General features: G+C 42.2%; 1 protein-coding gene across 1 annotated transcript; it reads left to right on the forward strand.

Moving 5' to 3' along the window:
- The first annotated feature begins 2,332 nt into the window (after positions 1-2,332).
- On the forward strand, positions 2,333-12,923 carry LOC125239989 (RE1-silencing transcription factor A-like). The gene is made up of 2 exons (XM_048147784.1): positions 2,333-2,777; positions 12,537-12,923. Exons 1-2 carry the CDS (start codon positions 2,582-2,584, stop codon positions 12,782-12,784), a joined length of 444 nt encoding a protein of 147 aa, XP_048003741.1. The 5' UTR covers positions 2,333-2,581; the 3' UTR covers positions 12,785-12,923.
- Positions 12,924-14,064: the final 1,141 nt, after the last annotated feature.

The following is a 14,064-nucleotide window of genomic DNA, read 5'->3' on the forward strand; positions in this document are numbered from 1 at the left end:
CGTTTTTATAACAAAGTACCAACCGATATAGTGGATTTGCCATTTGACAAATTTAAGGCACGCATTAAGCGTTTGTTGTTATGTAAGGCGTACTACACTGTGAAGGATTTTATAGATGATAGGGATGCCTTTAAGGTGGTTGCTTGTCAATAGATGAATGAAGTCGTATATATTTTTTCATTTTCTCTGCATTGTGTAATTAAGCATACTAGTGTTCAATTGACGTATGAGAACATATTCTCGTCTGATTATATTGTTTTTATTTAAGTTTAGTTGTGGACACTTGGAGACCTTATACATCTCCAAGATTATGTGTTTAATGTTTATCTTACTTTAATTTAATTGTATAAATCTATATTTCCTTCCTTTGTAACATACGAGCACAGAATATAGTGTCTTACAGCTATGTTTTATTATTTGAATATTTAATTTAGCCTGGCAGCTTGAACATGTCATGCACACTTAAAAGTCTTTGCTGCGGTGGCGTCGTTGATCGGGTCGCCACCTTCCCGAATAAAGGTTGAGGGAGGCGATGGCTGAGATACGCGTCATATTCGTGAACGGGTGCCGTCTGTGAAGACCGGTCTGTTTAAGCTTACTGGGGCTGTTATAACTTAGTAACTTTAATTCTAATTTTTATTAAATTAGGACACTTTGTTCGGTTGTCGTTTGTTTCCTTTCTTTTAGTGAATATTTTAAATATATGATTTTGACTCATGGAGACCATATACATCTCTAAGGAGAATTAGATTAAGTAGATATACATTTTATTTTTAGTTGTGACATTTAGAGTCATTTGCACCTCTAAAGTAATTTTAGACTTTTTTTTTTTGTATTTGTACTTTTTATATTAAAATTTAGTGTAGTTCTTGGTTGTAATTCGACATTTAGAGACCTTCTACATCTCTAATTAATTGTATAGAGTTAACTTTAGTTAGAACTTAGAATTAGTATATAATAGTATCAATTGTAATTTCAACTCAATTTTAAATATTTTTTTAAATACCTATGTACATGTGACGTGTAAAAGTGCCCCTGTGGCCTATTTGCTGAATAAATTATTTTGATTATTTTTGATTTTGATATGGTAAACTGTCAGCCATTTTTAAAGTGATTCTTAAATTCGCTTCATTATTCTATATCTGTCTCTTACGGGCGTACCCTTGCGTCAAGTCTATAGTATCCTCAAAGACCTTTACAGGGGACAGCTCAATCACATTTTTTGCCATACTAAATTGAACCTTATCACCGAGAGAGAAAGTTGATCGTATCAGACTAGCGAAAACGGTCCACATGAGAGGGCATTGTTTGGGCTGGTGTCCCTCTCGCACGTGTGACCAGTGTTAATGAGGTTACCATAGTAGTAGTATTTTTATCTGTATATTCCTGACTTTAAAACTTCTTATTTTATTTTAGTGTTATATTCAAAGTAGGGTTTCGATATATTTTAAAGAATTAGAAAATAATTATAATGTTATTATTTTAATGCCCATAAATCAAAGATTTGTATAATTAAAAAATACCTTTAATTGGGTATTAGTAGATTTAGTAGTGACTTTGAAAATTAGCTGGTATCCCCAATGTATGACAGTGATGACGTCACTGAATAATGTTGACATTGTTAGTAAGTGCGAGAGGGACACCAGCCCAAACAATGACCTCTCATGTGGACACACTTTTTGACACAGAATTATAGTTAAGCCAGAATGAGAAGTTAGGTTAAAAAGTGTGTCTACATGAGAGGTCATTGTTTGGGCTGGTGTCCCTCTCGCACTTACTGACAATGTTAACATTATTCAGTGACGTCATCACTGCCATATCTTGGGGATACCAGTCAATTTTCAAAGTTACTACCAAATCTACTAATACCCAATTGAAGGTAATTTTTATTAATTATACTAATCTTTGATTTATTGGCATCAAAATAATTTCATTATAATTATTTTTCAATTCTTTAAAATATATCGAAACCCTAGTTTGAATATAACACTAAAATAATATAAGAAGTTATAAAGTAAGGTTATATACAGATAAAAATACTACCTACTACTAATTGGTAACCTCATTAACACTGGCCACACTTGCGAGAGGGACACCAGCCCAAACAATGCCCTCTCATGTGGACCGTTATCGCTAGTCTGATACGATCGACTTTCTATGTCAGTGATAAGGTTCAATTTAGTATGGCAAAAAATCTGATTGCGCTGTCCCCTGTAAAGGTCTTTGGCCGTGACATTTGAAAAAAAAAAATCTGCGTGTCGCTGTCGCTCTATGGTCGCTTTCACTGACGTCACTGGTTGTCAGTTGTCAATGTAGAACTGGCGATGCGTTTGCGATGTATATAATTTTGTTTTGAATCGTGTTTTTAAAGAATTTCTGTATTGTTCCAACACTAGACCTTCCCCAACTGTCAAAGATAATAAACTTAAGTCTCCTTAATTCATCAGGAACCAAGAACCAGCGGTCTTCGTTACAATATTTCATCATTTCGTCCGTCTTGTAAACTGTGTTATGTCGTGGACAATATTTTGACAGAAAGCTACGTGTTTCCAAGTATATTGACGGATGAATCGTCTGAAAAATGTCTCAGGAGGGTGTAGAGAGTGTTCTAGTGAAGGCGGAGCCACCCTCCGAGTACACAGAACAATTTGATTTAGAACTTTCGGCAGAGGACGAAGTTGCCAGCTTACAACTCCAGCATGAAGTGGGAGAGCAAATTGAAATTGAGATCGGCCCCGAACTGTATCTGGAATCTGGTGAACTGTTAGAGTGTTCAGGTATGTTGTTCTATTCATACTTTAGGTACTGTAAAACCACCCAGTAATCAGTAATCAGTAATTCTTTATTGCTATCATAGGTACATAAGTTGGTACATTTCAGTAGGCATAGCACAGCTATGAACCCTGTAAGGGCACTGCAAATATAGTTCTTAATAACTAAAAATCTTAATACTTATAATCTTATAAATCTTAATATCTATAATCTTAATACCTATATATAGCTATGAGAACATTTTTATGTTGTAACTTATTTTAATTTTCAAAAAATTCCTTCGTGTTATAGTAACTATTCTCTATTAAGTATTTCGTAAGCTTCTTGTTGAATGAACTGTCAATTTTTTCTTCCTTAATGCCCAACTATAATAGTGCAAAGTTCTAAGCTATGGTCCTACATGAACTGTAAATATTTCGTTCAAGTGTACCTTTTACCATATTTTTTGTAGTTCTAAGGCTGAGTAAAACAGATGGATGGAAATACTCGGAATAAACCAAAAGGACTTCAATTACAAAATTATAATTCTTAAATTCTTTCATTCAATACTTAATAGTAAAGAAGTCGGTTAAAAAGAAAGAAAGAAAATGCATTTATTGCAACAAAAAAAAAAAGAATATGACACTTACATACTAAACAGTACAAAATCAGTTACATGGGGTTTGGTTTGTGGTTGCAAGAGGACACCACTCGGCATGTGCTCTGGCAGCCACAGCGCTGGTCTTCCGTGGAGCTCTGGGTCGGGCTATAGTGCAATACAATAAGCTTGAAAACAATTGTAGATAGGTAATTAAAGACAGAAAGTAATTAAGAAAGTCAGTGGTACACTATATAAGAACAAGAATAGAACACATTATTTTTTTCCTAGTCTATAATTGTGTCCCACTGATGGGCAAAGGCCTCCCCTTTCTTCCGCCACTCACAGGGCCGGATTAAGGGTAGAGCGAGTGGAGCGGCCGCTCTAGGCGCCACATGGTAAGGGGGCGCCAAAATCGAGAATGTGGAAAAATCCATACAAAAAAAAAAAATTAAGGTAGGCTGCGTCAGGGACACAGCCGCGATGGATAACGTGAAACGTTGTGGGGACCACCGCTACTGAGGAGGAGACGTAACTAACTAGCGAAGGCCGCAGGCCGAGCTGCGGACAGACAGTGCTCCTGCAGGTATAACAATAATAAGTGTCTAAAAAGCGAAGCGGCGGGCCGGAGGCCCAACGCTGAGCTTCGAAACCCAGCGAAGGCCGAAGGCCGAGCTCCGCGTAGGGCCGAAGGCCCGGAGCGTCCCCGTGGCGCTCACAAGTACGCGAGGCCGCAGGCCGAGCTGCGGACAGATAGTGCTCCCACACAGAGCAATAATAAAAGTGTCTAAAAAGCGAAGCGGCGGGCCGGAGGCCCAACGCTGAGCTTCGAAACACAGCGAAGGCCGGGCTGCGGACAGATAGTGCTCCCACACAGAGCAATAATAAAAGTGTCTAAAAAGCGAAGCGGCGGGCCGGAGGCCCAACGCTGAGCTTCGAAACCCAGTGAAGGCCGAAGGCCGAGCTCCGCGTAGGGCCGAAGGCCCGGAGCGTCCTCGAGGTGCTCCCAAGTACGCGAGGCCGCAGGACGAGCTTCGGACAGATAGTGCTCCCACACAGAGCAATAATAAAAGTGTCTAAAAAGCGAAGCGGCGGGCCGGAGGCCCAACGCTGAGCTTCGAAACCCAGCGAAGGCCGAAGGCCGAGCTCCGCGTAGGGCCGAAGGCCCGGAGCGTCCCCGTGGCGCTCCCAAGTACGCGAGGCCGCAGGCCGAGCTGCGGACAGATAGTGCTAATACATAGAGCAATAATAAAAGTGTCTAAAAAGCGAAGCGGCGGGCCGGAGGCCCAACGCTGAGCTTCGAAACACAGCGAAGGCCGAAGGCCGAGCTCCGCGTAGGGCCGAAGGCCCGGAGCGTCCCCGTGGCGCTCCCAAGTACGCGAGGCCGCAGGCCGAGCTGCGGACAGATAGTGCTCCCACACAGAGCAATAATAAAAGTGTCTAAAAAGCGAAGCGGCGGGCCGGAGGCCCAACGCTGAGCTTCGAAACCCAGTGAAGGCCGAAGGCCGAGCTCCGCGTAGGGCCGAAGGCCCGGAGCGTCCTCGAGGTGCTCCCAAGTACGCAAGGCCGCAGGACGAGCTTCGGACAGATAGTGCTCCCACACAGAGCAATAATAAAAGTGTCTAAAAAGTGAAGCGGCGGGCCGGAGGCCCAACACTGAGCTTCGAAACCCAGCGAAGGCCGAAGGCCGAGCTCCGCGTAGGGCCGAAGGCCCGGAGCGTCCCCGTGGCGCTCCCAAGTACGCGAGGCCGCAGGCCGAGCTGCGGACAGATAGTGCTAACACATAGAGCAATAATAAAAGTGTCTAAAAAGCGAAGCGGCGGGCCGGAGGCCCAACGCTGAGCTTCGAAACCCAGCGAAGGCCGAGCTCCGCGTAGGGCCGAAGGCCCGGAGCGTCCCCGTGGCGCTCACAAGTACGCGAGGCCGCAGGCCGAGCTGCGGACAGATAGTGCTCCCACACAGAGCAATAATAAAAGTGTCTAAAAAGCGAAGCGGCGGGCCGGAGGCCCAACGCTGAGCTTCGAAACCCAGCGAAGGCTGAAGGCCGAGCTCCGCGTAGGGCCGAAGGCCCGGAGCGTCCCCGTGGCGCTCCCAAGTACGCGAGGCCGCAGGCCGAGCTGCGGACAGATAGTGCTCCCACATAGAGCAATAATAAAAGTGTCTAATAAGCGAAGCGGCGGGCCGGAGGCCCAACGCTGAGCTTCGAAACCCAGCGAAGGCCGAAGGCCGAGCTCCGCGTAGGGCCGAAGGCCCGGAGCGTCCCCGTGGCGCTCACAAGTACGCGAGGCCGCAGGCCGAGCTGCGGACAGATAGTGCTCCCGCACAGAGCAATAATAAAAGTGTCTAAAAAGCGAAGCGGCGGGCCGGAGGCCCAACGCTGAGCTTCGAAACCCAGTGAAGGCCGAAGGCCGAGCTCCGCGTAGGGCCGAAGGCCCGGAGCGTCCTCGAGGTGCTCCCAAGTACGCGAGGCCGCAGGACGAGCTTCGGACAGATAGTGCTCCCACACAGAGCAATAATAAAAGTGTCTAAAAAGCGAAGCGGCGGGCCGGAGGCCCAACGCTGAGCTTCGAAACCCAGCGAAGGCCGAAGGCCGAGCTCCGCGTAGGGCCGAAGGCCCGGAGCGTCCCCGTGGCGCTCCCAAGTACGCGAGGCCGCAGGCCGAGCTGCGGACAGATAGTGCTAATACATAGAGCAATAATAAAAGTGTCTAAAAAGCGAAGCGGCGGGCCGGAGGCCCAACGCTGAGCTTCGAAACACAGCGAAGGCCGAAGGCCGAGCTCCGCGTAGGGCCGAAGGCCCGGAGCGTCCCCGTGGCGCTCCCAAGTACGCGAGGCCGCAGGCCGAGCTGCGGACAGATAGTGCTAATACATAGAGCAATAATAAAAGTGTCTAAAAAGCGAAGCGGCGGGCCGGAGGCCCAACGCTGAGCTTCGAAACACAGCGAAGGCCGAAGGCCGAGCTCCGCGTAGGGCCGAAGGCCCGGAGCGTCCCCGTGGCGCTCCCAAGTACGCGAGGCCGCAGGCCGAGCTGCGGACAGATAGTGCTCCCACACAGAGCAATAATAAAAGTGTCTAAAAAGCGAAGCGGCGGGCCGGAGGCCCAACGCTGAGCTTCGAAACCCAGCGAAGGCCGAAGGCCGAGCTCCGCGTAGGGCCGAAGGCCCGGAGCGTCCCCGTGGCGCTCACAAGTACGCGAGGCCGCAGGCCGAGCTGCGGACAGATAGTGCTCCCACACAGAGCAATAATAAAAGTGTCTAAAAAGCGAAGCGGCGGGCCGGAGGCCCAACGCTGAGGTTCGAAACCCAGCGAAGGCCGAAGGCCCAGCTGCGCGTAGGGCCGAAGGCCCGGAGCGTCCCCGTGGCGCTTCCAAGTACGCGAGGCCGCAGGCCGAGCTGCGGACAGATAGTGCTCCCACATAGAGCAATAATAAAAGTGTCTAAAAAGCGAAGCGGCGGGCCGGAGGCCCAACGCTGAGCTTCGAATACCCAGCGAAGGCCGAAGGTCGAGCTCCGCGTAGGGCCGAAGGCCCGGAGCATCCCCGAGGTGCTCCCAAGTACGCGAGGCCGCAGGCCGAGCTGCGGACAGATAGTGCTCCCACACAGAGCAATAATAAAAGTGTCTAAAAAGCGAAGCGGCGGGCCGGAGGTCCAACTCCCACGCAGAACAATTATAAAAGTGTGTAAAAAGTATTCTGCGTGGGAGCACTATCTATCTGTAGCTCGGCCTGCGGCCTCGCGTAAAAACTCTAAAGGTAAACAAAATACAAAAGACAAGACAGTGGGGCCTTCGGGGCCTGCGCACCACCAAAAAAGTACTGTACATATAAATAAATAAATAAATATTGGACGACACCTTACACAGATCAACCTAGCCCCAAACTAAGCAAAGCTTGTAGTATGGGTGCTAGTGCTAGGCGACGATATATACTTATTTTACATAGTACTTTACTGAATTTCAACTACAATGCATATTGCGTTATATGCAGCCGCCGGCGCCATTCATTCTAATGCATTTGAGGAGATGAATATGTTTTACTATAGAAAATGTATATTTATTCTAATCCTTATTAGTTAGTGTTAGTATTTTTAGTACCTTTTTACGGTTATATGCTTAAATTTTTGCATACGATGGCCTTAAAAAACGAATCGGAAGAGACTAGATTGCTTCGGTATGTTATATGCGACGGCGGCGCCATACATTCTAATGCATATTTGAGGAGATGAATATGTTTTACTATAGAAAATGTATATTTATTGTAATCCTTATTAGTTAGTCTTAGTATTTATAGTCATTTATGACAGTTTTATGCTTTAATTTTAGCATATGATTGCCTCAAACGAATCGAAAGAGTCACGATTGCCAACAAGTTTCAGTACATTGCCAGCCGTTGCCGCCGCCGTAGTTTCTAATGCATTATTTGATAAGATGAATTAGTTTTACTATTAGATAATTTATATTGATTTTAATCCTTATTAGTTAATCTTAGTGTTTTAAGTAATTTTTGACAGTTTTATGCTTTAATTTTAACATACGATGTCCTCAAATATAAACAAGCACCAAATTTTTGTAAAAAGTGCCACATTATTGAATTTTTCCAGCTGGTCATAAATAAATATGTTAGTCTTTTATAATATTTCGATAATTCAGCACTTAAAGTGGCGCCATCTGTAGCAGCCAATTATATATGTCCGAGTAATGGCTACTTTCCTCTACACACTCATATTAAAATTATTTATATGGGTATTATAGTTACAGAGATATAAGCCGCCGCGCCATAACACTTTTCGTTACACCTGGTTTTCGGTCCGGTCACTCTACTACGGGTTTTTAAAGACGTTCACCTAACGTTTCACGTCAAAATGCATTGCGTGGGCGCGCACATTTCACAAAATGGCGAGAGGAGTCGGAATTAATACACCTATTGAAAATCTAGATTTGTAATTCCGATTAAGTGGAAAGTTGCACCACATAGCCAACATATACCAACATTCATAAGGGCGCTGTTGCTAGGGCGTCGTAAAAGGAGGATTCTAGCCCTTGACGAACCACATTGTTTTGCGGCCCAAAGACAAAGCTACGTCGTTATCCAAATGCAAAAATATGTCTATCCGATAGTCCAAAGCGGAGTGCCTCATAAAGCCAAAGGCGCAATTTTGTGAGTCACAGGAGATGAGCGAACTTCAAAGGACTAAGATCTCGAAGGGCACTTAGTGGCAAAATACCGAAATGGGCATCCTCACGGTGTCGATAGAATTCGCAGTGAATGTCTTACTTAATTACAACTCTTAGTTTTATAAAAATAATAGTGATGTCGAAATATAAGGCCTAATAGTCGGGAACATAGGCGCCCTGTGAAGTCAAAATTCTAAATATTAGAGGAAAAAAGCAGAGGTAAAAAGGAATATAATTTATTTATAGAAAATAACACGACCACATCGTTCTGGTTTAGGAAGAGAAGTGAAGGAAGATAATATGATATGACAGATATAAAAAACATGTTAGAGTGTTCGAAATACAAATAGTATAAAATAGTAAAAAGGTTTAACAAAAATACCCCGAAATATGCCAAAGACCGCAGCTCTGCAGTTGATCAAAACTTGGAAACTTGCTGCTTCCCCGCTAGCGGGTTGTGTTTTAATAAATTGCGTCAATAGGAAAAAAAATCGCGCTCGCTTCGCTCGCGCTTACTATTTACATCAGTTCTCTTTTAGTTACTTCTAGGAAAAATTCCGCACGCACAGCGCTCGCGTTTTCATTTCAAGTCTGCTTTCCTGACTTGGCCACTATAGAAGGTACCTACTTTTGTTTGTTATTTGATGTACCTTCATGATATCGACGTTCAGCCCCACGTAACTATACTAGGGTGCGACTGAGAAAGTTCAACCCTTGTCCCTTTTCTGTATGATGAAATCCATAAATTCTGTATTGCCTTACGGCATTACTATGAAAAAAATTTCGCGCTCGATACGCTCGCGATTTTTTAATCTACGCCGTAAATAAAGCTTCTTCCTAAGGGCGCCGAAATTCAAACTCGCTCTACCCTGATCGAGTGCACGGGCCGGCGCTGGCCACTCATCACGATTTGCCGCCTGCTTCGGCCAGTCGCTGCAAAATGCGTCATGGTCATCCCGCCATCTTTTCTTTGGCCTACCTCTGCCCCGGCTAATTGGTGGTGTCCAGTCGGTAGCCAATTTGGCCCTCCGATCTGGATGCATTCGGCAGACATGTCCTGCCCAATCCCACTTGAGCCTTGCAGACTTAACACCCACATCTACAATACCAGTTTTGGAGCGCAGTTCGGTGTTCCTAACCCGATTGGTTCTGCAGACTCCGAGTATGCTGCGCTCCATTACTCGCTAGCAAATCTTGAGTCGGGACTTTTGGGCTTCCGTCAATGACCAAGTTTTGGCGCCGTATGTTAGAACACATAAAGGCATAATTTAATTTCTATAAATATAATAATAAGTTTGAAAGGTAGCGGCTCATGATAGATAAGAAAATATAAATGTATGATATTGAGTTAGAGATAGGAGGACAAGGAGGGGTGAGGAAGTGATATACAAATAAGATAATTACCGATTGCTGTTTATGTAATAAAGAATTGAAAAAGTTCTTATTGAGAAGTTGTTTCTACATCATAGACAAATTTGCCCCCAGATAAAGATTTGTCGGCTTGCCTAATGTTGTAGTATTGTGTACAACAAGTCTTAGTTTATACCTTGTGTCAATACCTTAATAAATACCTATGAATAGAATAGAATAGAATAACATTTATTCGTGAACACAGGCAGGACAAAATACACATAATAACAATAAGAGCCAACATCAATGTTTGAAAATAGTATGAGAATTCATTGTCATGTTACAGAATATAAACATTAGATTTCCATAATTATGGTTTTATTAATATAACACCTAATAAGGACCTCAGGTGACCAGAGGGCTGGCCAGTATTTCGCGCAACAAATAAGTATCGACATACCGCGTGGAAATGCTGCCAGCCTTCTTGGCACCTTGCCCGGCGATTTAGGCCAATTTTTTTATTTTGTAGGTTAGGTATGTAGTTTTTTTTATGGGGTAGGAGGCAAACACGGAGGAGGCGTCGTTGATCGGGTCGCCACCTTCCCGAATAAAGGTTGAGGGAGGCGATGGCTGAGATACGCGTCATACTCGTGAACGGGTGCCGTCTGTGAAGACCGGTCTGTTTAAGCTTACTGGGGCTGTTATAACTTAGTAACTTTAATTCTAATTTTTATTAAATTAGGACACTTTGTTCGGTTGTCGTTTGTTTCCTTTCTTTTAGTGAATATTTTAAATGTATGATTTTGACTCATGGAGACCATATACATCTCTAAGGAGAATTAGATTAAGTAGATATACATTTTATTTTTAGTTGTGACATTTAGAGTCATTTGCACCTCTAAAGTAATTTTAGACTTTTTTTTTTTTTGTATTTGTACTTTTTATATTTAAATTTAGTGTAGTTCTTGGTTGTAATTCGACATTTAGAGACCTTCTACATCTCTAATTAATTGTATAGAGTTAACTTTAGTTAGAACTTAGAATTAGTATATAATAGTATCAATTGTAATTTCAACTCAATTTTAAATATTTTTTTAAATACCTATGTACATGTGACGTGTAAAAGTGCCCCTGTGGCCTATTTTCTGAATAAATTATTTTGTTTTGTTGTTTTTTGTACACGCAGACAGGTCGTGTCACAAGTAAGTGTAATATGCGAGTGTGTACAGGAAAACTTACATACTTATATGAAACTATAGGTCTATTGTATAAGAAATTATAGCTTTTAGCATATTTACATACATGTTTTATAAGACTGTTTGTTTCTCAATAAATTAAAAAAAAAAGTCCCACTTTGTCCATTGCTATAAAGCCGCTGTGTTAGTTTCTTCATATGAAGATACAAGTAAATCTCGCCTTAATGGTAACCGACAAAGTGGGACGTTTTACTAAACACTGATTAAAATTACTATACTATTAATTGAGAAGGTTTTTAGTCAATAATATGGACAGGCTTGGTTTCAGAAATGAATATGTGTACAATATAGTTAGCTACTTTGGCCATCTAATTCATACATACAATCACGCCTGTATCCCATGAAAGGCAGAGCACATGAACTACTCAAGTTTCAGTGCCACTCTTGGCAAAAAGGGGTTGAAAGAAAACGAAAATTGTGACATTGCAGTGACAGGTTGCCAGCCTCTCGCGTACGCCACAATTAAACCCGTATCCCACAGTCGACTTCTACGACACCCACGGGAAGAAAGGGGGTGGTGAAATTCTTAACCCCTCATCACACGGGCAAAAATCTAAATCTAATCCAGAATCTCTTTAGAATTCGGAATCTAATTCATGCTAACAGTATATCTGATTCTTTCCCATTGTTGCATCCAAATTTTTATTAGTCACTATACTGAGATAAATTTACATTGTGAATTTAACAAGTTACACTTGTTGCGGGTTTATCCGTTTGACACAAAAGTATTTTAGTAAACGGAATAAATCACAATGTTGATGGCACAAGTTGAATTTGTTGGAACAACAAGGTCAAACTTGTTAAAAGATATTTGATTGAATCAGGCAAACTTATGTTTAAAACAATACTTATGTGTCATGATGCTTTTATGAAATCGACTTGATATTGATATTATATATTTCATAAAATTACATTGCTTTATACATTAGTATGTTAATATATAAGAATTAATATTATGATCGTCAAGAGTTATGTACATTTGCAATATGATATATTTTGTTGATTCAAATAGGTATATTGTTGATTGAAATGACAAGTAACTTGTAGAATGTACTAGTTACACTTAACAAAATCTAACTTGTTTTTTGAACCAAAGTGCATGAAGGCGCTAAATTGGTTGTTTTTTCTCTCAGTGTAGCTTTTGCCCGCGGCTTCGCTCGCGTTAAATTCGAAAATTGCGGAATGCGCCATACAAACTTCCCCCCCCCCCCATTTTAAGGAAGTGGGATGGGGGAACAAACAGTAGTCTATGTCACTCTCTATCCCTCCAACTATCTCCACTTTAAAAATAACGTCAATCCGTCGCTCCGTTTTGCCGTGAAAGATGGACAAACAAACAGACATATATTTCCCATTTATTTTATTAACTTGTATTATTTATTGTATTAACTTGTATTATTTAACTTACAGGTTCAGCTCAAGATGAAGAAGAGACGCAAGAATCTTCCATCCTTAGAAAAACCCTTGTTCACGGCAAGAATCCAAAAAAATATAAATGTAGCATATGTAATTTCTCTAGTCCGAATAAGAAAAATTTAAAAAGTCATTTTGCGACTCATTCTAAGGAGTTAAAACCGTATAAGTGCGATTATTGTGCGTACACCGGAGCCAGACCTGTTGATTTGACTCGACATCTAAAGATGTGGAAACACTTTTAAATGTGACTGTGCTACGCTTGTGTTAGTGTGTTCTAAGACATTCACTCATGGTGAAAACCTTATAGATTTTTTTTAAATTATAAATGGGCTTACTCTTGGCCACAGACTAGCCAAAGGCAAAGATGTGACCTACGATGGAGTGAGCTCGCCCAGAAGATGCCTGTTCACTCTTGATTTGAAGGTTGCCGGGTTATATGAGCTCGGAAATATAGCCGCCGGCAAGGAATTCCACTCCTTGGCAGTGCGCATAAGAAAAGAAGAAGCAAAGCGCTTCGTGCGGATTCGTGGAATATCCACCAAGTAAGGATGGAGACCGGCAAAGTAAACATAGATGTGAACAGTACAATTAGGTATGCAAACAAAGACATAAATATAATATTATGTAACTCCGTATCGACAGATAAAGTGTAAGGAAAAAATGAAACTAGCATAAATTATCAGTACTGCTACTTGTCTATAAATGTCGCGACGAACAAAAGGTGTAGCGTAGATTATCAGTGCTGCTACTTGTCAATAGATGTCGCGACGAAAGTCTAATGCTCAACAATTTTTAGCTAATATTACAATAGTATTAATCAGTACTCTGTTTTCAACTCCTTCTAATATAAGTTGTAAACTGTTTTAATATTACATTTTTGGCAGATGCGACACAGTTGACACCTAGCGTCGAGTAGCGGTACTGATAATTTACGCTATTTGACGCTTTGGACGCCAGGCTTAAGGCGGAATTGAGCCGCGTCGAATCGAGTCCTCATACATTTGAATACGATTCAATGCGTCCTTTATGTACGCAGTTATAAGTACAGTCAACCAATTGGAACTAGGCCACTGTAGAACTATCTCATAGTGACGTTCTAAATCAGATTGTAAGAAATCTCTTACTGCTTGTCATTATGACATGGTTGTATAGTGGCCTAGGGTTCAATTATTCTTATTTTTCTGGCTCTAAATAAATAAAAGTGTATAATTGTAATAATGTTAATAAGGTTCTTATCGTATTTTATTCTATGTATACCTGTTCTTTTTTAGATCTCCATATTTTTTGTTTCAATACTTTTGTATGTTGCCTTCCGTGATTTTTCTCACTTAATGGTCTCACCGGAAGACCAGCGCTGGAAATTGTTTATTGTCTGTGTGCCTACGAATAAACCATTATTCTATTCTATTCTATTCTATTCTTCAATTGGTTGACTGTACATAAGAAATGCAGAAAACGAATTAACTAGGCTCGAGTCGGCGCGCCTAGTGGACGCTAGGCTTTACGGCTCAGCCACGACATT

This window comes from Leguminivora glycinivorella, chromosome 26, assembly GCF_023078275.1.
Source record: "Leguminivora glycinivorella isolate SPB_JAAS2020 chromosome 26, LegGlyc_1.1, whole genome shotgun sequence".
NCBI classification, from domain to species: domain Eukaryota; kingdom Metazoa; phylum Arthropoda; class Insecta; order Lepidoptera; family Tortricidae; genus Leguminivora; species Leguminivora glycinivorella.